Here is a 24,385-nt window from a genome sequence, read left to right as displayed (position 1 = left end):
CCCGCTTCATATTACTTTAACTAGGGTTTCTCTTCTAATTCTATATGAAATAATAAATCTTTTGGTTTATGAGACTAGAGGACCATCCTATATGACTGTCAGTAGAGAATGATTTCACTATTGTTTATATTCTTTCAAATTTCTTCAGAATAAACGTTGAAAACTTAAGAAAATTTCTTCAAATTTTACTTCCTTTTTATTATAGCAGTTTAAAAGTCGTTGAAAATAAAGAACTTAAATTCACTTTCTCCTGAAGTCACAAGTGAGAAAACAGAGATAATGGATTCTACTTTGTTAATGATATGCCTAAAATTGGATAATAAGTTATTAGTTTTTTAGTTTTTTTATGAGGACAAAATCCTCATTTCTAAATCTGTCACGCTTAAATTATGCTCTTATTTGAGTCCTCAAAGGATTAAGTCCAGTCTTATGACTGTCACTCCTATAAACTTATTTTTATCCAAGTGACATATTTTTATCCAAGTGACATATTTTTATCCAAGTGACATATTTTTATCCAACTTATTTTTATCCAAGTGACTGTCACTCCTATAAACTTATTTTTATCCAAGTGACATAACCTCCAGAAATACATAATTTTGAAACTCTCTTCAGACTGGCTTCCATTATTATAGCTCATAATAATAAATAAAGAACATCTGTAAGTTTCATTTTCCAATGTTTACAATTCCCAATCTCTTATGGGCTAACTGTATTGTGTTTCCTGAAAATAATTTGTTCAGTGAATAAGAACATTTTAAAAATAAGTTTATGGTGTTATTTAGAATGCCAGAGATCTGTATCATATGTAACATTTAATCAATGTTACACTTTGTGTGTGTCAATATTTTCCCACACAAAGGTTTTAAAAATTATATTAAAATGTTTAAAAACTAAAAAAAAATTAAAAATAAATTAAAAAGACAAACGAGCAAACCTTAATTTGCTGGTTGTTAAGCCCTCATTTTCTGCCCCGATCCTTCTTAACAAACTGCAGACGTGGACTTTTCATTTCAGATTTTCACACTGGAAGTGAGTGGACCTTTAGCTACTGCTGCCTGGCAATGGTTATTATCTCACTATCACGGTATGAAAAAGTCAGTGGAGGTAACAAAGCTCAAGCTGCATTATATTGGATTTTGATCATGCTGTTAAGAATCAGGACTACACTGTGTGAGTTCCTTATGGCCTCCCAATATTATACCTGCATGTAAATACCACTTGATATTCACAAACACCTGCATGTAAATACCACTTGGAGAATCAGAGTTGGTCAGGTGTATCCTCACAGGTGACATAATTATTCAGGGAATGAGAAAGAGTACTTGTTCTGCTTTAATTTTATTTCAATTTTTTCTTAATGACTTGAAGTTGCTAATAGGTTGTCTGGATCAGTGGTCCATATACTATTTTTTTCCCTGCCCCTTCGCACTTTACAGATCTTAGCAATATGGACTGTTCTGATCACTAAATACCATGTTTCTTCATGAACTGAACGGGGCCACTTCATTTCCTGTCACTTCATGTTGCTCGCTCATCCTATGCTCCAGCCATAATGAACCTCTAACAGGTTCCAGGACATTCCATGATCTGTCATCACCCCGAGCTTTTGCATACGTTGTTCACTTTACTTGGAACGCCCTTCCCCACTCCAGGCAAACTCTGACTTACCCACTGAGTCCTGGAGCCAATGTAATTTCCCCGGTAAAGCTTTCCCCAATACTCCTAGAGTTATCTTCTGCCCCCTCTGGGCTCCTTCTGCTCTGGTTCATATATTTAAAAAGATATTTATAAAATATCTTTTTATTTCCACCAGACTGTGATCTTGTCAAGAGCAGGGACCAAATCTTATTCACAGCTGTGCATTTTCTATGCTTAGCACAGCGCCTTGTATACAGCAAGTTTTCAAAAACATGCAATGACTAAATGCATGAATGATTACAACAGAACAGAATAATGGTAGAGAATAAATGTACTAGGAGGATGCAAGCCCCCCTGCAACCCACAAATGAAATATACAAGGGTGGGCAGAAACCAAAACAGCTGAATTGCCCAGAACAAAAACAGGAATATGGCAGACCTAGCTATTACTAGGGCTAGACTTGCACTGTCAAATCCCTACTAAGGAATAGTTGATTAAGAACAAAAGTATAACTAATAGCTCTACTTGACAAATGTTTATACACTAAAATGTTTTCTTAAATTATTTCATATGTACGTTTGTATGACTTAGCACTTCTCAGATGATTCCTTTGTTTTCTTGGCCTCAGTTTTACAGCACAGTGAGAAATCACTGAGATTAGAAATAGTCGAGCACATGTGAACCTTCCTGCCAGGTGGTGCCACCCAGTATCCAGCCTGGACCAGTCCGTGGGCTGAAAGTTCTTTAACGAATCTGATCTTGGCCTTTGCTGCATAACCTTATTCTTAACTTGAAGTAACAACAAGGCTGATCTTTCCACAGACATCATCCTAGTGAATCCACCCACAGCCTTCCCTTCCTAGCTGAGATTTCTTACTCAGCTGGTGTCCAAACATACTCCACGCCCACGCTGTTTCCTCTTATTGGAGACAGGCTCTCAGAAGCATAATTCCATTTCAGAATTACTTCAGTTGAGAAGATTTGTGAAATTCAGAAAAATATATCTAAAGGTGAGAGCCTTTGTTGCGTAAAGGAATTTAAACATAAGTTGAAAAAATTAATTAGGTAAATTTGAGAAAAAAATGGAAATAAAAATAGATCCTTTAAAAATTCCCTTAAAACATTAAAAACAAAAACTCTTAATAGCCATATAGGATTGTTTCAATATCAAATGGTTGATCCTCAGAGTATGCAGAAACACATCTGAGTGGGATGTCAGAACCTTAATAGGATTTCCAGGAGTCTCAGCCTCAGAAACGAATGTTAATTCCATTTGAACAAGTCAAACAATCTAAAATCAACTCAATTCAACAAACATTGACTTAAACTGACCGTGCTCTACTACATCCCTGTAGTACTTTATGGCCACAAGTCAACTGATCAACCTTCTCAGCCTCTGTTTCCTTATCATTTCTAAAGTGAAACTGTTGAGCCGTCCTCAAAGGGTAGTCCATGGACACCAGGGGTCCGTGAGCTCAAAACTATCCTCATAATAGTAAATACTAAGCCATTATTTGCATTTTTCACTGTGTTGACATTTGCACTCATAGTAAAAGCAGTGGTGGGTAAAACTATTGGTACCTGAACTGGAACCAAGGCAGTGGCACCAAAAGGTACCAGTAGTCACTGAATTCTTGGTACCACACACTTGCAGTAAAAACAAAAATGCCAGTTTCCCTTAAGACTGTCCTTAATGAAGCAGTAGAACTTATTAATTTTACTATAACTGGACCCTTGAGTGTAAGTTATTAAATATTCTGTACGACAAAATGGGAAATACAAAGCACTTCTGCTGCATGCCCAAGTGTGTTGGTGTGATTGTGTGAACTGCTAGCTGAACTAGCTGCTTTTTCATGGTATACCACTTTACTTGCAAGAATGACTGACAGACAAACCATGATTATTCTGACTTGGGTATTTGGAAGATAATTTTTTAAATGAACAAAAACGAGCTGGCCAATTCAAGGAAAATAACTGACAGTATTTGTTGCCAATGATAAAATTCGAGCTTTCAAGGGAAAATTAGAATTTTGGAAAATCAGTAACCTTCATTGTGAGTTTGACTGCTTTCGAAAACTCAAAGACTCTTCTGAAAAGCTGGGTAGTAATATTAAAGAATATACGTCTTTTTTGTACTGTATAATGAAATGTGTCAACATTTGGAAGATGCGTATAACTCAGTCAGCCAGTATTTTCCAAATGACCAATGTATGATGTTATTAAATCTAGTATAGTTAAAAGATCCATTCAAAGAGCAAGAGAAACCAATAGATTTCATTGTAACAGAGTACCAAAATCTCATTAATATGGTTTTAGATTCCACGTTCCAGCTAACCTTTAAGAAACTACCACTTGTCTAGTTTTAGTGTAGCATTAAAAAAGAATAGCCACAATTACCTGAAAGGGCTATGAAAATGTTCCTTCTCTTTCCAACTGACATATCTGTATGAAGCCAAATTCTCTCTATAAACGTCAATAAAAACAACATTTCTTTTTTTTTTTTTTAACATCTGTTTTGGAGTATAATGGCTTTACAATGGTGTGTTAGTTTCACTGTATAACAAAGTGAATCAGCTATACATAAACATATATCCCCATATTTCCTCCCTCTTGCGTCGCCCTCCCTCCCTCCCTATCCCAACCCTCTAGGTGGACACAAAGCACCGAGCTGAGATGTTAAAAAAAAACAAAAAAAAATCATTTGTATTCAGAACAAAAGAAATATTGTATGCAAAGAAAAACCAAAAATGAAAATTAAGGAAAATATCCATTGTGCTGGCTTTTTCTGATAATCCACTTGCACATGTTTAAAAAAAAAAAAAGCACACCTAAGGAAAAAGAGAAAGCCAACAGAATATTTCAGGGAAATAAAATATTCAAGTGAAGAAGCCAAAGAGAAACAGGTTTTAGGGCTTCCCTGGTGGCCGCAGTGGTTAAGAATCTGCCTGCCAGTGCAGGGCACACGGGTTCGAGCCCTGGTCTGGGAAGATCCCACATGCCGCGGAGCAACTGAGCCCGTGAACCACAACTACTGAGCATGCGCATCTGGAGCCTGCGCTCTGCAACGGGAGAGGCCGCGACAGTGAGAGGCCCGCGCACCGCGATGAAGAGTGGCCCCCGCTTGCCACAACTAGAGAAAGCCCTCGCACAGAAACGAAGACCCAACACAGCCAAAAATAAATAAATAAATAAATTTATTAAAAAAAACCAAAAACAGGTTTTAAATCTGTATTTGCACTTGGACTTGAAAGATCTCAGTGTCAGGAATAATAGGGTGTAGCTTCTTTTTTTTAATTGAAGTATAGTTGATTTACCATAGTATATTAGTTTCATAACTTCTTTTCAACTATGGGAAAAACCACCAGGAAATCCAATGTGAGGTGATAGATCCCCATTTTACTAATTCTAAAGGGGAACCTTATGGCACCCCAAAGGCATGGAAATACCCCAGAAGTGCTCACATGCACACACACCGTCACACTAGTCACACTTTACTAGAGACTTTCCTAGAATATATGCGTTTTTTAGAAATCGCCTTGTTTCCCTTTCGTTAACTCGGGCTGTAGGAATGAAAGGTGAAGCTAGTGTAATGTCATGATGCATTTGTTTGTAGCCTTCTTATACCCCAATCTTACGGAAAAATGGTCTGAGAAGGGAAAGAAAATCATTAATTTTTTTGTTTCCATTTATAATTTATGCCCCCAACTGTTTCTCAAATGGGTGTGAAGTCAGAATGATCCTGGTTACTTGACCAGCTGGGAACTAAATTATTAAATTATCCTTTGAAAATTAAAAAAAAATGTAAAACAATGCCATTATCAGTAATTTTTAAAATACTGCTTTTCAAAAATTATGTTATTTATGTGAACATGAATTGGGCTTATTACTTATTTCTAAATGGATTAATAAACAGCTCTTTTAAATGTTTCATGGTTTTAATTTCTAACATCACTAGATATAACTCACATTACCAAAAGCTCTTCCGGCTTCTCATCATTTTTTTAAGTTTAAAGGGGTCCTAAGACCAAAAGATTTGAGAACTGCTAAGTTAGTTGATCTGGAAGGTTAATTCCACTTCAAAAACTTCATTATACTCTTGTGTTCAGCGTTCCAGGCAAAACAATAAAAAATTAGATTTGTTCTATCTTTTCATTCTAAGACACAGCCTAACAATTTAATATAAAATTTGAATTTTACGTACATTTCTTTTAATGTTTCACATATTAGGTGATGCACAAAAAAACGACATGATAAAAATAAAACTTGCATTTTTAAAGTAACTTATGGTTTGCAAAACAATTTAACATCTGGTGTTTTGTGTCTCTCAACAATCCCTAGAGGCAGATAAGGTGCAGCTTGAGCTCTTAAACTCAAATTGAAAGAAAGCAAAAGGTCTATAACTCTATGTGTACAAACAGCAAGATTTGGAGACAGTAAAGAACACAAAAGCGAATTAATATTTCTGTTATCCCCTGTTATTTTGTGTAAAATGAATGAAATGTGATATTTTTGCACTGACATGGATAACTATCACAATAAAATAAGGTGACTTAATATTGTGTTTCGAACATCTCAAAAAACTTTGATCCTTATCATCTTATTTTTGGATTTTGTGACATGAAAAACTGCATGATATAGAAAATTACTTCAGATTCTCAATCTTTCTGCCAAAGCTATTATTTGTGTGATCTTCAAACATCACTGGCAGTGTTCAGGAGATAAGGTCCCTGGTTCTGAATGGCCATGAATTAGTCATGAAAGTCTGTTTTTCAACGACCTCATCAGAAAAGTATTAACCCCTACCCTGCCAAACTCATGGGGCTGGTGTGAGCTCAAATGAGATACCACATCTCCTAGATATGGAAGATTCTGATTTACAGTTCCTACACAATGTAAGATTACTGTAAGTATGCTTTTTTAATGGCCTTATGTTGATTTTATTTTTAAATGTTAAGTGACCTGCAAAGAGAGTCTGTACATGCTTAAATTCAATCTTAACGGTAACCAGTCTTGTATCACACCAATGTGATAGTGATTGGGACAGTACGATTTCATTTTGAGAATTCCCATGCACATGTGAAAACCATACCCTGACTTTTTTTTTTTTTTTTTTTTCATTTTAAAATTCCTTTAATTGACAGGTGATTGTATGGAATACATACAGTAGCAACGCATTTTAGAGTATATAATGTAAGTAGAAGTAAAATGTATGATAAAAAATAGCACATGAGAGAGGGGAAAAGGAAGTATAATACTATTAAGTTTTTTTGTTTTGAGACACATTTTATAAATTGAACTGTAATTATCAGGCAATAAAATTCACTAACTTTAAGTGTACAATTTGATTTCTGACACATGTATACATTCGTGTAGCCACCACCACAAACAAGATAGGTAACATTTCTATAACCTCAAAAAGTTTCCTTTGCTCCCTTTCAGTCAAGTCCCCTCCCCCAAAACCTTAGGACTATGACAACCATTGACCTTCTTTCTATCACTGTAATTTTGTCTTTGCTACAAGTTCATATAAATGGAATTATTATAAAGTATGTAGTCTTTTATGCTTGGTTTCTTTCACTTAACATAACGGTTTTGATATTCATCCATATTGATGTATATATCCGTACCTCCTTCCTTATCTATGATGAGCATTTGCCATCTTATGGACATACCATAATTTGTTTACAAAGCCATCAGTTGATGGGCATTTGGCCTATTTCCAGTTTGGGGCTATTATGAATAAGGCTGTTAGAAACATTCAAGTATGCATTTATTTGATATGCTGCTTTCCATCCTTTTACTCTTAACCTATCTGTGTTTTTACATTTGAAGTGCACTTCTTGTTGACAACCTATATTTTAGTTGTTGCTTTGTTATCATCTGACAATCTCTGGCTTTTAGTTGGAGCTTTTGGATTATTTATATTTAATGTATAATCTTATACTTTACATAATATATACATAAATAGAAGAACACCTTGACAAACTATCAAAAATTATTCAACAATCCACAAAATAACCAAACAGAACTTCTAAAAATTATATATGTGGTCACTGAAATGGAAAACTAAGTGGGTGGGCTAATATCCACCTAGTTTTTTACAGTGCTGAAGAGACGAGTAGCAAACTAGAAAATGAAAGAGGCAATATGAAAGAGAGGTTAAAATACAGGGAAGATTGAGACAGAGAAATTCTCACATACATTTATTTGGAGTTCTAGAAAGAAAGAAGAAAAAGCTATATTCAAAAAAGAAAATGGGCTGAGAATTTTCCAGAACTGATAAAATATAGGTATCCTCAGGACAGAAAGTGCAACAAATTTCAAGCAAGATAAATAAAACAAGACACTCATGTAGATTTATCATCATAAAACTGCAGAGCACTAAAGATAAGAATAAATTTTGAAAGATAAACAGAGAAAAAGGACATAGTACCTACCAATGAATAATAATTACATTGGCAATACACACTTTTCAACAACAAAAATGGAAGCCAGAAAACAATCTTATCTATAATAGGCTGAGAAGAAAGTAACTGTTCTCCTAGAACTGGTAGCCACTTAGCCCTCCACTTTAAAATGATGGTGAAGTAAAGACTACTTTGATTTTCTTTCTTTTTTTTTTTTTTAAATAGATCTTTATTGGAGTATAATTGCTACACAATATTGTGTTAGTTTCTGTGGTACACCAAAGTGAATCAGCCATATGCATACACATGTCCCCATATCCCCTCCCACCCTCCCTATCCCACCCTTCTAGGTGGTCGCAAAGCACTGAGCTGATCTCCCTGTGCTATGCTGCTGCTTCCCACTAGCTATTTTACATTCCATACCCTAACATTTTTGAGTTTCTTTCCTGAAGAATCCTGCTGGAAACACATTCTTAGGAGAAGGGATTTGAAAATATTTTCAAGAAAGCCGGAAGAAGAACCATTAAGACGGTATTACAGAGGAAACACTGTATTCTTATTCTACTTACTTTTTGGAGGGTCGTAACAATGCTCCATCCTTGGTCCATGTATATGTGGCCTCACCGGGGGTAACAAGCTCACACAGTATATTGATGACCTCCGTCCTTCTTGTAATGTAGACTGTATTTCCAATCCTTGAATTTACTGTTTTATTAAAAGAAACTGAGGTGGGCTGGCTTTGCCTCAAGAGAACAGGTCCCTTTGGCTTGACTGTCAGCTTGCCTGAGTTTTTCGAATTTGAGCTTTGGGGCACACTTCCCGTTTCCCCCCTTAGGTGAGCCGCGGGAGGCGCCTCTCCCAGGATGCCCCTCCACTGCACGTGTGCGGACTGCGCCTTCGCTAACTCGGCCACCAGCTGATATATCACCTGGGACGCAAGGTCATCACTGACCTCTCCGGTCTCCATGAGCTGACTCATGTTCCTTATCAGTTCATCAAACTGGGCGGTATCCATGCTGTAGGCTCCCTGTTTAACTGCGGATTCAAACTGCTTTTTCTCAAACTCCCAGGAGTTGGCGTTTCCTGCAGAATGGCTGCAGTGACCCAACAGAGCTCTTAAGAGAGGCTGGTGATGGATTTGGCCATCGTCCAAATAAAGCTCATTTTTGTTACTCCACTTCTGCCTCATCTTATGCCATGTGGCTCCCAAATTATTGGCTTCGTTGTGGTCCATCCCAGGATATTCCCCTGTGTGCCCTCTGAGGGCTGGGCGTGCAATGAGCCGGTTGTCAGTGCCAATGAGCTTGAGCACCACTGTCTCTTGGGCGGAGCCTGCAATGCACCGGTACATGCCGATGTCGGGGGCTGCAAGGCTGTGGATTTTTAGTGAGCCTGACTTGGTGACGCCGAGTCGTTTGGAGTTCTGCAGACAACGGCCATCCTTCTCCCACTGGATCAGAGATTTCTGGAATCGTCGCACTGGGCATTTAATAATCACAGATGTGTTGGGCAGCAAATAGGCTCTGCTCCCGACGGTCAGGTTAAGGCGCTTCTCTTCCCTTGTCTGAATGTAGACTCTCTGGACACCAAGGATCTGAGGACCCTGCTTGCCAAGGTTGGTCTTCATCTCTGGTTGCATTTCTGTAGGAAAAAAAAGAAAGAAAGAAAAGAAAACACAAATATCTCAATAATGAAAACTTTTTGACTGTAATCTTCCAAGGCTGGCACAAGTCAACAAATTCTTTTTTCCTCTTTTAAAACATTTGAGAACTAAAACATAAGGAATGAGATCTATCTATCTATCTATCTATCTATATATATTATACATCCTTAGATGGGGGTAAATTTCACAACTATCTGGTACTTTAGCAGCAAAGAATGCACGTTTGAATGAATTGCACGGAAGCATGTAAATTATTTTACAAAGCTCTGCTTTGGGGAGGCATGAGGGTTAAGTGGTTAAATGTTTCCATCAGTAAGGGGATGTCTGATATGTGGGGCCTCCACCACCTAGGGGAGGAGGCCCTTGAGAATCTAGTATGGCTTGGCCGGGGGTACCCCAAATCTGAGGGAGGCAGTGATTGGGGAGATGAGTGAATGCGTTTGAAGGATCTGAAAAGGAGGATGAAGCTGGCCAACTGCAGCAGATAACCCAAGCGGGTCAGTTAAACCAGCATGGGGGCCTAAAGAAGCGAGTGATCAAAGAAGAAAAGGTAGGACAGGCACTTGGAAGCCAGATGAATCTGAGTTTGAATCTTAGCACTGCCATTTGCACAAGTCATTTAATCTCTCTGAGCCTCAGTTTTCTCACTCATAAAATGTGGGTAATGTTAGCAGCTTCGTCAGAGGAATGTGACAGGTTAGAGCATTTATATCAAGTGCACAGCACATTAGCGAGCACTTAAAAGCTCTCATATACGACTATTGTCAGCGGACAAAGGCAGGTCCAGCCAGCAAACAACAGGGCAAGCTGAGACGAATCAAGGGTCGGCTGACTCTTGCTTGTTCCTGGGCATTGGCTGCAGTTAATGGGCTAAGGCCAAAGAGGACACTCCTCAGATCCCATCCCCCAAGAGCAGTGGCTCTCTCCCTCTGTCCACCTGCGGGAAGGAAGGCCTCAATGAGTCCTAGGGTGATTCTGAAGTGAGTAGGGAGGCTTGATGCAGGTGGGAGACGGATTCCTCTTTGAAGATGTACTTAGGTCTATGGGCAGATGGTGGAGCGTGGGCTAGAGGGCCTGGAAGGTGGAAGTGACAGAAGAGAGACTGCATCCACAGAAATGGCACTGTGGAATTCAGGTCATGAGACGGGGTGGGGGGGAGGGTGGGAATCAGAACCTTGGAGGACCCCGGTTACGGCTCCTCCTGGTTGTAGCATTGGCAGGGATACGCTGGGAGGAGAACCAGATTGAGACTCCGCTTAGATGGACTTCTCAGGCCCTGGGCACGAACTAGAGTGTGTTCACCAGTACCCTGGTTTGCCAGAATAACTCCTGGACTCCTCTCGGGTGGCTCATGATCCCTTTAGGGTCTGCCTGCCTGCTGAGGTGTGGTGGTGCCTGTACGTTCATAAAAGCAACAGGGTTGGGTGCATAACAACAGGGTTGTGGTAGAGAATGTTCTAAGTGAGGGACAGGCATAATGAGTTTGCATGCAAATTCCACAGAGATGCAATTAATAGGCCAGGCCCCTTGTCCACGGTTCTGCCTGTGAATGCTCCCCTCGGCTCATCTCTAAGTGAAGCCGGGTGGCCTGTCATGCATACACCTTTCCCTAGTGGGACGCAGACCCTTCATAGAGGATGTCAAGCTCCCCTCAGCCAGTTAAAGCATACAGATTTTCTTTCGGTTGGCAATACAGAGTTTTGGACTTACTGCTGTTCAACAGTGATCAAAAGCAGAAGGAGGATTCCTGGTAAATTTACGGTTCATCTATTATTACAGGCAGAGATGCTATGCCAAATACTTAACAATCTGCATGGCGAGGGTGCAGTCAACCAGAGCAGATGGCGGCTGTAGCAGTGGACCAGGTCTTTGCAGTGTCCCCTCTCCCAACATTGGTACACTATGAGGAGGTCAGACAGCTCCCGGCAGGAGGGTCCCAGCAGCTGGGAGACAGTCGTGGGGTTCAGGCAGAGACTACTTACTAACCATTTGGGAAGTATTTCCCTACTTTAACAACCAGTTACAACTCTGGTGTGTAGAGTTTCAATATCAACTCTGACTATAGGCAGTGGCTCTCAAACTTTGCTGTGCATTCGAAACACCTGCTATTATTGTTTTTTAATCTCAATACCCTGGGTCCCACCTCCAGAAATTCTGACTTATGGGGAACAGCCTGGGCATCAGACTTTGTAAAAGCTCCCCAGGTGACTGAGATGGGCAGCAAAGGTTGAGAACCACTGCCCCAAAGCGTCCCACTGCATTAACTCAAAGGCAATCTGATGGGATACTACTGGTGAAGAGGGAAGGGAAAATCAGAAAGAGCATCTGTGTTTTCTGTGCAAACCCTGCCAAAGTCTTTATAACTTGCAGTGTCCTCTGTAAGGAGGAGGTAGGAGGATTTCTTTGTGGTCTCACCATTAGGAACTCTTATACTTTCCTCTGAGTAATTAGTCCATTTCCTACCCAATAAACACTGAACCGTGTAATCGACCAGGTTGCCTTTTCCAAGATAGTTATGTTATCAAGTTTAGAGCTAAATTTGTGCCCACACATAACAGAAGTGCAAAATTCAAGACATAATCCTATATTAGCCTTGTTTGTTTTCCTTTTTTATTACTCACTGGTTTCTAATTTTACTTATCTGGTTGCATTTTATGAATACTTAACTTATCAGTGGCCTACTGTTGTCACAATGCACGGTATGTATGTATGTCTATACACATACATATCCATAATATCTACATATATGTGTTTATATGCACCTATAAAGATCTCTTTTTATTACCATTTAAAAGGATTCAGTTGAACACCCTGTCTGGTCATTGATCCCTCAGTGGCGGACAACGGGAAAGATAAATGTGCACGTGGATGGCTTTGAAACTTGTTCTTCAAAATCAGAGTTTAAGCTGGGTCAAAGTCAGACTTTTGAACTCATGCAACTGAGAGAGATGTGTGGAGACAGACTCTGAGGGCTGCTACAGATGATGCCATAGCTTGAACGTTCCTGCTCTTACTGAGAAGGTGCAGAAGCCCACGTGGGGAATGCAGCACATGCCTGGCTCGACGCTTCAGGCTGGAGATGATCTGAGGCTGGTATAAGCCCACCCAGCATCTTGTGCGGAGATGGGTTCTAATTGCCATGGAGATGGTTTCTAATTACCATGGAGAAGGGTTCTAATTACATTCAGGCCCACTGGTAGCCAGACGTCCCTCAGCTGAGCTTGGGGCTTAAAGTAGATGGGACCTGACTCCTTCAAAAGCAGGCTGGGGAGTCTGCAGGTGACAGGCAGTGTTCAGCCTTGGTAAAGGGACTGCCCGTGGCTGGCTGAGCCACACAAGCAGCTCAGAGGCTCCCTCTGGCTGCATGCCCATCTGTTGGAAAGCAGGCCCTGTGGCCCCAGCTCCATTCCCAACCAGGCCTGTTTAGCAATTACTCACGCTGGGTATGCAGCAGTTCAGTTAGCAGGTATGCCTGGGGAGGGATCTGGGATCAGGCTCTGCCAGGCTGCCAGGTCCCACGGCGTGGGCCAATTCCTCTCTTGGGACTCCGGTGAGTTCCTTTGGAGCAGTGCCTGGAGCGTGGCCTCATCAGACACAGTTCTTGGGCAAGAAACTGGTCTGGTTTCGGGTGACTGCCTCCTCCTGCATCTGGATATGCCCCCAAACTGCCACACTGGACAAGCCTGATGAGATAGAGAGTGGCCAGGCAGCGATGGCATCCTCCTGGAGGGCCTGCAGGCAGTGCGAGGGTACCAACCCATCCCTCCACTCTCCCACTGTGCTGGATAGGAGAAATGCCACATCTTTTGGCGTTTCTAGAAAATGAAAAGATCTTTCTTCTGGAGGTCCTCCTCCTTCTGGCCTCAGTGTCAGCCTGCCCTATCCAGTAAAGGCCAGCTCTAATGCCCGAGGCTTGTTTATCGCAATTGCCTCTGCTCTTTGCCTGTTCATGTCCGGCCCTAATTCCAGTTGTGTCCCTGCCACGACGCTAAGTCTTGGCGCCATGCCAGGTTTCTGCCCCAAGCCATCTGCGCTGGATGTTTACACTTGGTCTCACCATCACTTGACTCCTGCCACTCCCGAATGGGCTTTGGCTGCAAAGCAGCCTCTAAGCCTTCCTATTACCCTGTGGAACCCAGGCCCATCAGAATCCAGCCCTGGATGGGGCTGCTTGGTTGGTGCTGACTCCCATTGCTCCCACTGGCATGGAGGATCTCACAAGCCCCTTTGGAGCTCTATCAAGAACCCGGGCAGCTTTTTTTCAGATTCTCTTTAGGGTAGAAACACAGGTAGCTGAAAGGAGGCTACAAGGGATGCTATAGGCGGGACTGGTTAAATGGGCTGTGAAGCCCCATGAAGATTACACAGTAAGTGTCTCATCAGGCTGAAAGAACGGCTTCCACACTTGGTTCTCATGCACTTTTCAACTGAGGGTAGATGAGCTTCTGCTCACAGCACCGCACTAAAAGCTCTCAGGGAAAGGCCACCGATGGTCCCCTAGTGACAAATACAATGTCTCCCTTCAGTATTCGTACTTGACCCTTCTAGGACACATGGAGCCCGTAATCACTCAGTTCATGGAAAAGTCTCGCCTCCCCACCATTTTTTTAAACCCTTCTTCTGGTCCTTTCCCACCACTGTTCGTTGCCAGCACGCTGCTGACTGTTGCTACCACCCCTCAGGTGTCAGTGCCTGGCCACTTCCTCCCTTTCTCTTCTTGCTCTAAACTTTTCTTTGGATGATCTTGGAGTTGTAACTAACAACTCTAGGTTGATGCCTCCCAAGTTGGTCTGTCTAACCTAGACCTTTCTCTAGAGCGCAAGACCTAATAGTCCACTGCTGACTGGAAATCTCTTCCTGCTACTTCAAGTTTAAAATATTGTAACCTAAACACTTTATCTCTGCCTCCCTAACCCATCCCAATAGTCCTCCTCTTCCTATATGCCCTAAGTTAATGGTTTCATCTTCTACCAACCTCCTCAAGGCAGATTCTAGAGTCATCTCGATTTTTCCCTGTCCACTGGCATGCTGGCCCTTCCTCTCACAGACTCACAGGTCGGTGACACTGTTACTATCCATTCCCAACTCTGCATTCAATGATGCCACGTCGGTAGCCAGAAACCAGCCATGACGGGAGTATCTACACCACAGAAATCAGCAAAGGTAACAAATGACAGCAACCTCTCCCTCCTCGCCACCCACCTTGCCCCAGAGCTGCTTGTTAAACACTGAAAAGCACACCACTGTCCTTTTCGCTCCCAACTCCAGCCAGCCATCAGGTACTTAGATGGGACATCTGAAACATTGTTAGAATGCAGCCTCACTGCTTCTATCCTCGCACTCTCTCACCTAGAGATCGTCATATCCGCTTGACTAGACTCCCTGCCTGCACTCTCATGTTTTTCCAATATATCCGTATATAAAGCACTATTGACAATAGCCAGGACATGGAAGCAACCTAAACGTCCATCAACAGAGGAATGGATAAGGAAGGTGTGGTACATATATACAATGGAATATTACTCAGCCATAAAAGGAACGAAATTGTGCCAGTTGCAGAGACGTGGATGGACCTAGAGAGTGCCATACAGAGTGAAGTAAGTCAGAAAGAGAAAAACAAATATCGTATAATATCGCTTATATGTGGAATCTAGAAAAATGATACAGACGAACTTATTTGCAAAGCAGAGACACAGACGTAGAGAACAAACGTGTGGATACCAGTGGGGGAAGGGAGGCTGCGATGAATTGAGAAACTGGGACTGACACATATACACTACTGTGTATAAAACAGATATAATAAGAACCTGCTGTATAGCACAGGGAACTCTACTCAATGCTCTGTGGTGACCTAAATGGGAAGGAAATCCAAAAAAGAGGGGATATATGTATACGTACAGCTGATTCACTTTGCTGTACAGTAGAAACGAACACAACATTGTAAAGCAACTATACTCCAATAAAAATTAATGTAAAAAATACATCTAGATAGCTGTCTGAGTAAATAAACCAAAATAAAATCTGACTATGTCACTCCTTCTTTGATAAAATCTAAACTCCTCATTATGGGGTTCAAGATGCTCTACAGCTCACCTCTCAAGCTTTCCCTTTCACCATAACCCACCTTCAACCTCAGTTCTAATCCTATGGAATTGCCAGCAGTTTCCCCAAACATACCACTCCATTTGTCATACCCCACCTTTGCCGACACTGTTCTCTTTTCCCAGATTCTCCTGTGTCCCGTGTGGGTCTGAGAATGGACACAGCTTTCAGAATTCTGCTCAAAGCTTTCTCCTTTTTGAAACTCTTCCTCACATCCCCCAGCAGTGGTGAGCACTTCTGCATCCTTTTATGATATCATTGGCACTTTATTCTCCTTATTTGTTTATATATGTCTCTCTCCTACTAGACTATGAGTTCTTAGAGACAAGAGAAAGGATCCTTTTCATTTTGTATCATAACATCTAAAACACAGTAGCACTTGATGAATGATTCCTGAAAGAATTAATAAGGAAATGCTATCCTCTGACACTGAAAACAATATATGCCCAGGCAGAGAGATCATCTCTGTCCTTAGGGCACAGCATAGTGTCTGGTACATGTAAACAAGAGTAAACAGTAAGTAAGAGTAAACAGTAAGAGAAAACTCTTACTGTTTATTGAATGAATAACAAATGAATGACTGAGCAAAAGATAAAATAAATGTATGCTGTTGGATGCTGCAGGAGGTGACACAAGCCCAAGAGGGGTGCTGGCGAGGTAGCCCTGTGCCTGTCTGGGTTTCCAAGGGCTACAGCTATGTCAGGCAGGCAGGGGTGGGTGTTACTGGAATCTGAGAAGGCATAGAGGAAGAGTAGAAGCTCTCTATAATGAGAGCTGAAGAGGCAGACGCTGGGCTGGTACAAGGAGGAAGACCAAGAGCTGGAGAGAAGCGAGTGGGTTTGAGATAACCTGGGAAGGGGATGAGGCATATGTTTCTTGACATTTTCATCATATAGTACACGCCTGGGTGCCTCCCCTCCCTCAAAAAAAATTTTTTTTTCGCCGCACCATGTGGCATGTGGGATCTTAGTTCTCCGACCAGGGATCGAACCCACGCCCCCTGCAGTGGACGCGTGGAGTCTTACCACTGGACCGCCAGGGAAGTCCTCCAACTATTTTGATGTCAGTACTTGGGTGAAAAATAAGAATTCTTCACCAAAGCTTGGGAACCTTTAAAACCAGGAGCCGTAATTGAAAAAAATCTAAACTCAAACACTGTATTCCTATTATCTTTTGTTTTCTTTAGATGCCTGATTGGAAGCCAAGACAGGTAGGCTTTTAATAGCAATCTGAGGATGATCCAAGGCTGACCTATTTGAAAAGCATGTCTTTGGGTACAACTCATTATGATAAGTGCTTTGGGGGCCTACACGGAAAAACTGTCCAGAGCTACTGTCTAGCTACCCCATATAAACTTATACCCTAGTAAGCCAGAAGACACAATACTAGTTACTCTGTTACATTTTATCCTATCTTAAAGCTATAATAGGAATTAGAGGAAAGTGGTAATGACATTAAAAATAACTAATACTTTTGAGCCTATAGTATGTGCCCGGCACTGTTTCTAAGCACTTTCTAGGCATTAATTCTCAAAACAATTCCATGAGGTAGGTACAACTACTATTCCCATTTTACAGATGAAAAACTGAGACTCAGAGAGATTAAATAACCTGCCCAATGTCACATGATGAGATACTGATAGAAATGAGATTTGAACCCAAGTTGGCTTAACCACAATGTCATATTACTCTTCAGAGATTAAGTGCAACTGAGAAAGATTACTGGGGAAGGTAGGGTTTGTACTGGTCCTTCAAGAATGGGAAGAATGTCAGTTGCTAGATATGGCGGAGGGAAGAATTTAAGCAAGGGGTAAAAGCTGGAGGTGGGAGAATGCAGGGAAGGTCTGGGGAGAAGCAGGCAGGGGGTATAACTGGACTGTATGGTGCACCGCTGGCCTCTAGGGGGAGCTCAAGACATCTTGCCTCCACCCCCCCACCCCCCACCGCCCTCCACCCCACTGCACATTAAAAGGGTCAAAATGAGGAGCAAGAAGATTCTCTCCTCCATAGAGAATGGGTTTTACTTAAACTCAAGGCACTGATTAGGACACATTTCTAGAAGTGGAGCCTTGAAAGGGAATAAAGATCACAGCATAGTTGGGCTTGATCTTTCTTGTCTTCACACCTCTTCCATAACTGAGGGATTAGGCCTATAAAGAAGACCATCCTTTTCCAGTCTGGTGAGCAAAGGGGGTGGATGTGACATGAAGGAGAGAGGACAGTCAGAATAGTGGAATAAAAGATGAGTTTATCCACAGAGAAATGGGAACTTGGGGCCAGTAGAGTGGTTACGAAATAGCTGCTATGATGAATTTCCTGGGAATTCTTAGGAATAGGAAAAACACCCACACATTATTGCCCAGGTAAATCAGATAGCATGAATATGAAGTATGTCTAATCAGGATGGTGATATTATTTTCTTCAGCAAATCCCAGTAGCTCAGGTCAGGGAACTAAAAAACAAGCAAATAAAAATCACCTAAAAGGTGATGTCGTCCTAATTGCTTTGAGACATGACATTATGGATTCTTTTAAAGGAGATTTCGCAAAGTACCTAAGCCTGCGTGTGATCTGAAGTGGGAGGTCAGAAAGTATGTATGACAAGAGATGTTCAGTTTATATCTAGAAAGATGGAATTCTGCTTGAATTGACATGGTGAAATGCATTGATTTGTACACTGTTAAAAATATTATGTATGCACATTTGTTAAATATGCATGCAAACCGATCTTTGTATAATGTTTGTTCTTTGTGTTATTTTGATTAAAATATAAAAGAGGTTTCTTAGGTTTTAAAATCATGTGGATGTGATAAATTACCATGCTTTATTATCTGAAACAGTCAACTCTGTGAAATAGGAGCCCTACTCAGCTGTTATCTGATCTGTGATACAAGACAAAATCATTAATTCCTTTACATCCCCTTGTTCTCTCAACTTATCCTGTGTGTTATCATTTATATACATGGTTGTAGTTAAAGTTAAAAATGATGACACAGTAAAAAAAGATCACCTAAAAGATCACCCACCAGAGTTGAAGATGAGCAGGGTGATTGAGGTAGTGGGTTAAGGAAGGGCATAGTGATCTGACTCTAGAATTGGTTAAGTGAGTGATGAGGAAAGGCCAGCCAATAGGAGTGGTTTCTAGTGCAAGAGCAGGAAGTTTGGGGACAACAGGGAAGGAAGAACCAGAGGTCACAGTGAAGCATTAACTAAATAAGCAGGGGCCAGGTGGGGAACAGTAGAAGAGCAGGAAGCTATTTAAGTACCAAGAAATGAGGAAGTCTATGGTGTCACCCTGCCAAGGGGATGGCTGTCAGTGAAATTGACCATGTTGGGAAATTGGGCTATCAGGGTGTGAGAAAGTCATCCGCATGGATGCTGGTTGTCCTAGGTGTTGGCAGATGTTGGAGAGAAAGAATGGACCTGGTGGTGGGGTGTCCTGGCGAAAGGTAGAAAGGATGCTGGAGGTCGGCACACAATGCATTTGAAGGTGGGATGAGGGCGGTGTACATGCTTAGTGTGTGATGACAGAGGGAAAATGGTGCAGAGGCAGGAGGGGTAGGGAGGATGGGTCTGTGCCAAGCTCATCCCTCGGCTCTGATACGGTGGTGGGGGGAAGAGGATGCCATAGGAGCGTGCAGAGGGAGAAGCCAAATTTATGCAAGCCAGGGCCATTGATCCAAGGTGATGGCGTCAGGCGAGGCTACGGCTGAAGTGGAGGCCCAGCTCGGGGTGACTTGTCTGTGCTGGGAGCATGCAATCCTGTCTCTTGTCTGCTTCCATGACCTACATGTTGGCAAGCTAGAGAATGAGATAGGGTCAAGGGGAAATATGACTGTCTTTTTTTCCTGCTTTTTTTTCTCCCTAAAACTTATCCTTTTACTCTGCTTTCTACCACATGCTATAATAATTTACAATTTCATCTTCTACCACATTGCATGCCCTAATAACCACGATGTATTCCCACATGTTATTCTGTTATTATTTTAGAGGAAGCTGCCAGAATTTAATTTCACTCTCCTCTAAGACAGTTTACGGTCCAGCCACATTGCTATGCAACCATCCACAATTAATAAAAATCAGATAGGTAAGCAGCTTGAAGCATGGCACTGCGCCACACGCCACAGACATTCTTGAATTCCAGGATACGATAAAACTTGGGATCTCGAATTTTTGGAATCTCAAGATTTTGAAAACTTGTTCTCAAAGAATTTCCAGGGAAAAAAAATTAATGTTGTCTATGAATCACCACAGAGAGGTGGCTAAGAGCGTGGGCTCAGGAATCAGACAGATTTGTGGTCAAAGAGGCCAAGAGGCCCAACTGGCAGCTACAGATCCTTGGTCAAATCTCGGACCTTCTCTACGTCTTGGATTCCTCATCTCTCAATGGGGATACCTGGCTCACAATGTTGCTGGGGACTAAATAAGACAGTGCAATAATGCCTGCAAGGAACTCCACAGAGTAAGTGCTCAATAAATGCCATGAATGCTATGACATTTTTAAAAGTTACTATCGTTTTTCTTACTTGGTAAGTTTCTTCAGGAAAGTTGCTGGTAAATTTAGTAGTATATATACATACATATACGTACATACATATATGTACGTATATGTATGTATATACACAGGATGCATTTGTTAAGCAGGTGGATACTTCTTCAAACTGACTTTTCTTAGAGCTGTATCTTGGTCTTCAATATTATACCATTTGCCGCTTATAACAATCCTGAATTCTGCTTTATTTGCTTTACCTACAGATTAGAAACGTGTTGCTCTATGGAAGATGAAGCCACTTGGGGAGAGGAACAGAATCGGCATATCTGGTGAAGCGCGGACTTTCCATACTTACTCCTGCACACAGGCATTCGGCAAGATCTCACAAGAGGGGGCCCAGGAAGATGCCTGCACACGGTCTCACTGAGGGGGACACGCCGGCCTTTGGCCGTCAGCCTTTGGCATACCTGCTGTCTCCGCTGGGTTCCAACACCACAACTGACAGAACACTGTAATGAGAATTGGGCGACAGAGTCAAACGGAGTGTGAGCAGACACATCCCCCGCAGCAACAGCGACGTCTCCTACGGTGAAACAGGAGGGGTGTTACGTATGGGTGCACCAATAAGTAAGCATTTCTTAGGCTTGAACATCTTTCAGGAGATGGAGATTTTCCCTCACCCCACCACTCCCCATCACTCCCCTCCCCTCCCCTCTGCCTTTTCTTTTCTCTCTTCCCTTCTTCCCTCCCTTCCTTCCTTCCTTCCTCCTTACTATCTTCTTTCTTTCTTTCTTTCTTTCTGAGATAGCAACTAATTTCTAGTAATTTATTGTCGTGCGGTTTTATGGTCTTGTAATTGATGTCTAATTTATTTTTTAGATGTCTAATCTAATTTATTTTAATTTATTTTTTAGCTATTTATTAATATAGTAGGATGACTTTGCTTTTTAAAAAATGGCATAATATAGACAGTAATATGGTATTAACTTTGTATGGTGACCAGAATTATTGTGGTGATCTTTTCATAACGTATACAAACATTGAATCACTATGTTGTACACCTGAAACGAATATAATATTATATGTCAATTATAGTTCAATAAAAAAATTAAAATTAAAAAATGACATACACCCATGATCAAGAATTCAAGGAGGAGAGAAGTATAAAAGGAAAGTTTTCGTTTTAAAAAACACCCAAACTGCTCTACGTAAAAGAACATTAGTATTTGATAATCACTGTGTCTATAACATTGATATTTGGTAGTCATAATTACATGTGTACATGCAATTTTAATTTAAAATTTCAGCAGTTTTATTAGGTATATTAGAAAAAAATTAACTAAAATAAGATTAAAAGAGTTGCTGAATGGCGGATTTTTTTCCACTATTAAGTGATTAATTCCCAAAAGAACTCTCCAAAGGTAAGAAAGAAGATGAAAGAAACCAACAAGAGGTTTGGGTAGTTATTTTTACTGACATATTTTGACTTAACGAGAGTATCTGGTAAGCACATTTACATTTCCTCTCACCCATCTCTCCTCTGCAAACATTCAATTTGTTTTTGTTAAATTATTTAGCTAACGTCAAGATTTTCTGATATTTACGTTCTGTTCTGAGATGCAATTGCTGGTTGATTACTCTTAATTCTGTGCTTAAGTGAATTTACGATTCATCTTCCATCTTTTTTCACCAGCATCTGTGCCTTCCTGGATTTTTTATTTTTAGTCATCTTGGTGCTTCATCATGGCCCTGCAAGTTTTTCGAGACGGGCTTATGGGTACGTAGGCTCTGACTGCCTCTCTTGCCTTTCCACATAAAGAACAAACAAGATGAAGAGAAAATACTTGGGTCATACTTCCTTTCCTTTTGACTTGTGCAGACACTGCTTCACTGTCTTCTTGCATCTAATGCTACTGTGAAGGTGTAGGAGGCCAAGCAGGGAATTTTTGTTGTTTATTTGTTTGCCTTTTATGCTCAGAGGCCTTTGGCTCCTTTCTTTACCAATGAAGTTCAGCACCTAAGCAGGCTATGTCTTAGTGGGTCATACTTTAGTGGCACGTGGTATACCATTATGACTTGCAAATTAAAGCTTTTATTAAAGGAAACTAATTCCCCTTAATTATCTCTGAATATTTTTCTGTTTCATTTGTTTTGTTCTTCTCACAAATACCAATTACACTTATGTCTAATCTCCTCTCTCTGCCTTTCCATATCCATCATTACCTCTGAAAACCAATTTTACATCTTACTCTTTTTCATATCATTTTATATGAGTTATTCCAGCTTGTATACCATAGCTCTCTGTTTCCAGTCGTTTTAATTACTTTTTGTTGCTTGTAAAGTAACTTTTACGTCTGCTGTCTAAAGTTCTTCTTTTCACTTTTTTTTCCCTGACTATTCCAAGTTGTCTTTTCATCTCCTTCTGTTGACTCATAATGTCTTTCTGAACTCAAACCTCATTTTAAAGCCACTTTCCCCCCAGACATCATGACTATGATTTCCTTGGGAATATGGAGCCTATTTTTCAGAAGTTTTCTCTGGGTAATACCTTTGTGATACTATGCTGTTCATGTGACTCTTGCTTCCTGTTCCTTTCCCCACACCTTAACTTCCTTCTTCCCCTTCAATTTTTTTCCCCCAGTTTTGATGCATAGTTTTTATGCCGGAACTTTTTAAATGCAGCTGGCTGTTTGTGAACACCACGGGTTTGGGGAACGAGCTAGGGCATTTCCATAAGCTTGCTGTCTTCAACAGTCTGTCACCAAATTTTTATTTCCTTTGCCCATATATCTCTTCAGATTTTGGCATTGGAAGGGTCGGTGTGACTCAGGGAACAGCCTCTTAAGTAACTCATTCACTGTGTAATCATCCAGCAATTGCTGCCCTTCTTCCTTCACACCACTCCATTTCTGCAGCCTTCCTTGGCTGGGAAGCCTAAACATGTGGCTTCTCCTGCAGCTCCACCTCCCCCACGGCTCTGCAGGGACAATCAGGGTGTTTTCAGGGTCAGCGCATGGTCCCCCATCTAGTGTCTGTAATCAAAGAACCGTTGAGTAGGCCTTTCAGGACCACCACACTTACTCCTAGGGAAATCTATATCCTGCTAGTGCCTGAGGAAATCTTTGTCAGCCCTCAGCCTTCCCTCTCTCATTTTGGTCCAGATTTTACAGTCTTTGGCAGGTGTGTCTCAAAATTGATAGTTTGGGCTTGTGGCCATTTCATTGTTCATTAAAGACAGGATGTTCCCACTCTTTCATTCTCTTTGTGGGTTTTTTGTTGGGTTTCACAGAGGGGAATGGAATTTTTTAAAATGCCTTTATTGTCCTCTTTAACAGAAAGCCCTAATTATTAATAGTTTTTCAGTACAGAGGGAAGCTTTTTGTAAGCTTTTGAACAAATAATTAAAAATTACCATTTAGCAACTTATGATGTATTTTTTTAACACGTCAAATCACCATCTAGGAGTTTTCCATACAATATAAAAACAGTAGTTACATAATTGCCAATCACCACTCATAAGCCATTTCTCATGATCAGTATTTGACTTTTTCTCCCCATTATGAATGGGAAGACCATCTGTAAACCCCTCTTCTGGATGGAGGTCTTATGTGACCTTGCATCTGCTAAGTTCAAGGTTAGCGTGCCATTAGAGAAGGTTCACAGCTGAGACAGCAGAGGTGACAGGACCAGTGTCATTAATTATGACTCACAAAACAGCAACTTTATGCCAAAGCTTCTATGATTGATTCCATAGAAATATGGTAGATTCCTCTGGAAGAGCTCATGGGAACAACATACCCTGAGTTCTTGTAACTTTGGAACTATTTGTCTGCGACCTTCAAACTTGAAGATCAGTTGGGCAGGACAGAAAATCCTTGGTTCCATTTCCCCTTTTAGTACATTAAAGATGTTGCTCCCTTGTTTTCTACTATGAAGTGGTATTGTTGCAAAGTCTGATGCTAACCTGATTTTCTTTCCCTAGTAAGTGACTTGGTCCTTTTGCCTAGAAACACTAACACATTATTCTTTAATCTTTAACATCCAGTGTCTTTAGTAGAGTATGTCTTGATATTGACTATTC

At 41.0% G+C, this 24,385-nt stretch overlaps 1 protein-coding gene across 10 annotated transcripts in view; it reads right to left on the bottom strand.

Annotated features, from left to right (window-relative positions):
* Nucleotides 1-24,385, bottom strand: part of ADAMTSL3 (ADAMTS like 3) — a 365,276-nt gene that overhangs the window by 55,196 nt on the left and 285,695 nt on the right. For all 10 annotated transcript variants that reach the window (XR_011075723.1, XM_068558758.1, XM_068558696.1 and 7 more), the window contains 2 exons: nucleotides 20,660-20,813; nucleotides 8,619-9,690 (listed from right to left, as the gene is read on the bottom strand). Coding sequence is in view for 9 of the 10 variants with exons in the window: in XM_068558758.1 (XP_068414859.1) it covers nucleotides 8,619-9,690; nucleotides 20,660-20,813 (1,226 nt within the window). In the remaining variant the exon portion in view is untranslated. The remainder of the gene's footprint in view (nucleotides 1-8,618; nucleotides 9,691-20,659; nucleotides 20,814-24,385) is intronic.

The sequence above is a fragment of the Eschrichtius robustus genome, chromosome 1 (genome assembly GCF_028021215.1).
Source record: "Eschrichtius robustus isolate mEscRob2 chromosome 1, mEscRob2.pri, whole genome shotgun sequence".
Lineage (NCBI taxonomy): Eukaryota > Metazoa > Chordata > Mammalia > Artiodactyla > Eschrichtiidae > Eschrichtius > Eschrichtius robustus.
This window is presented reverse-complemented; position numbering and strand designations above follow the sequence as displayed.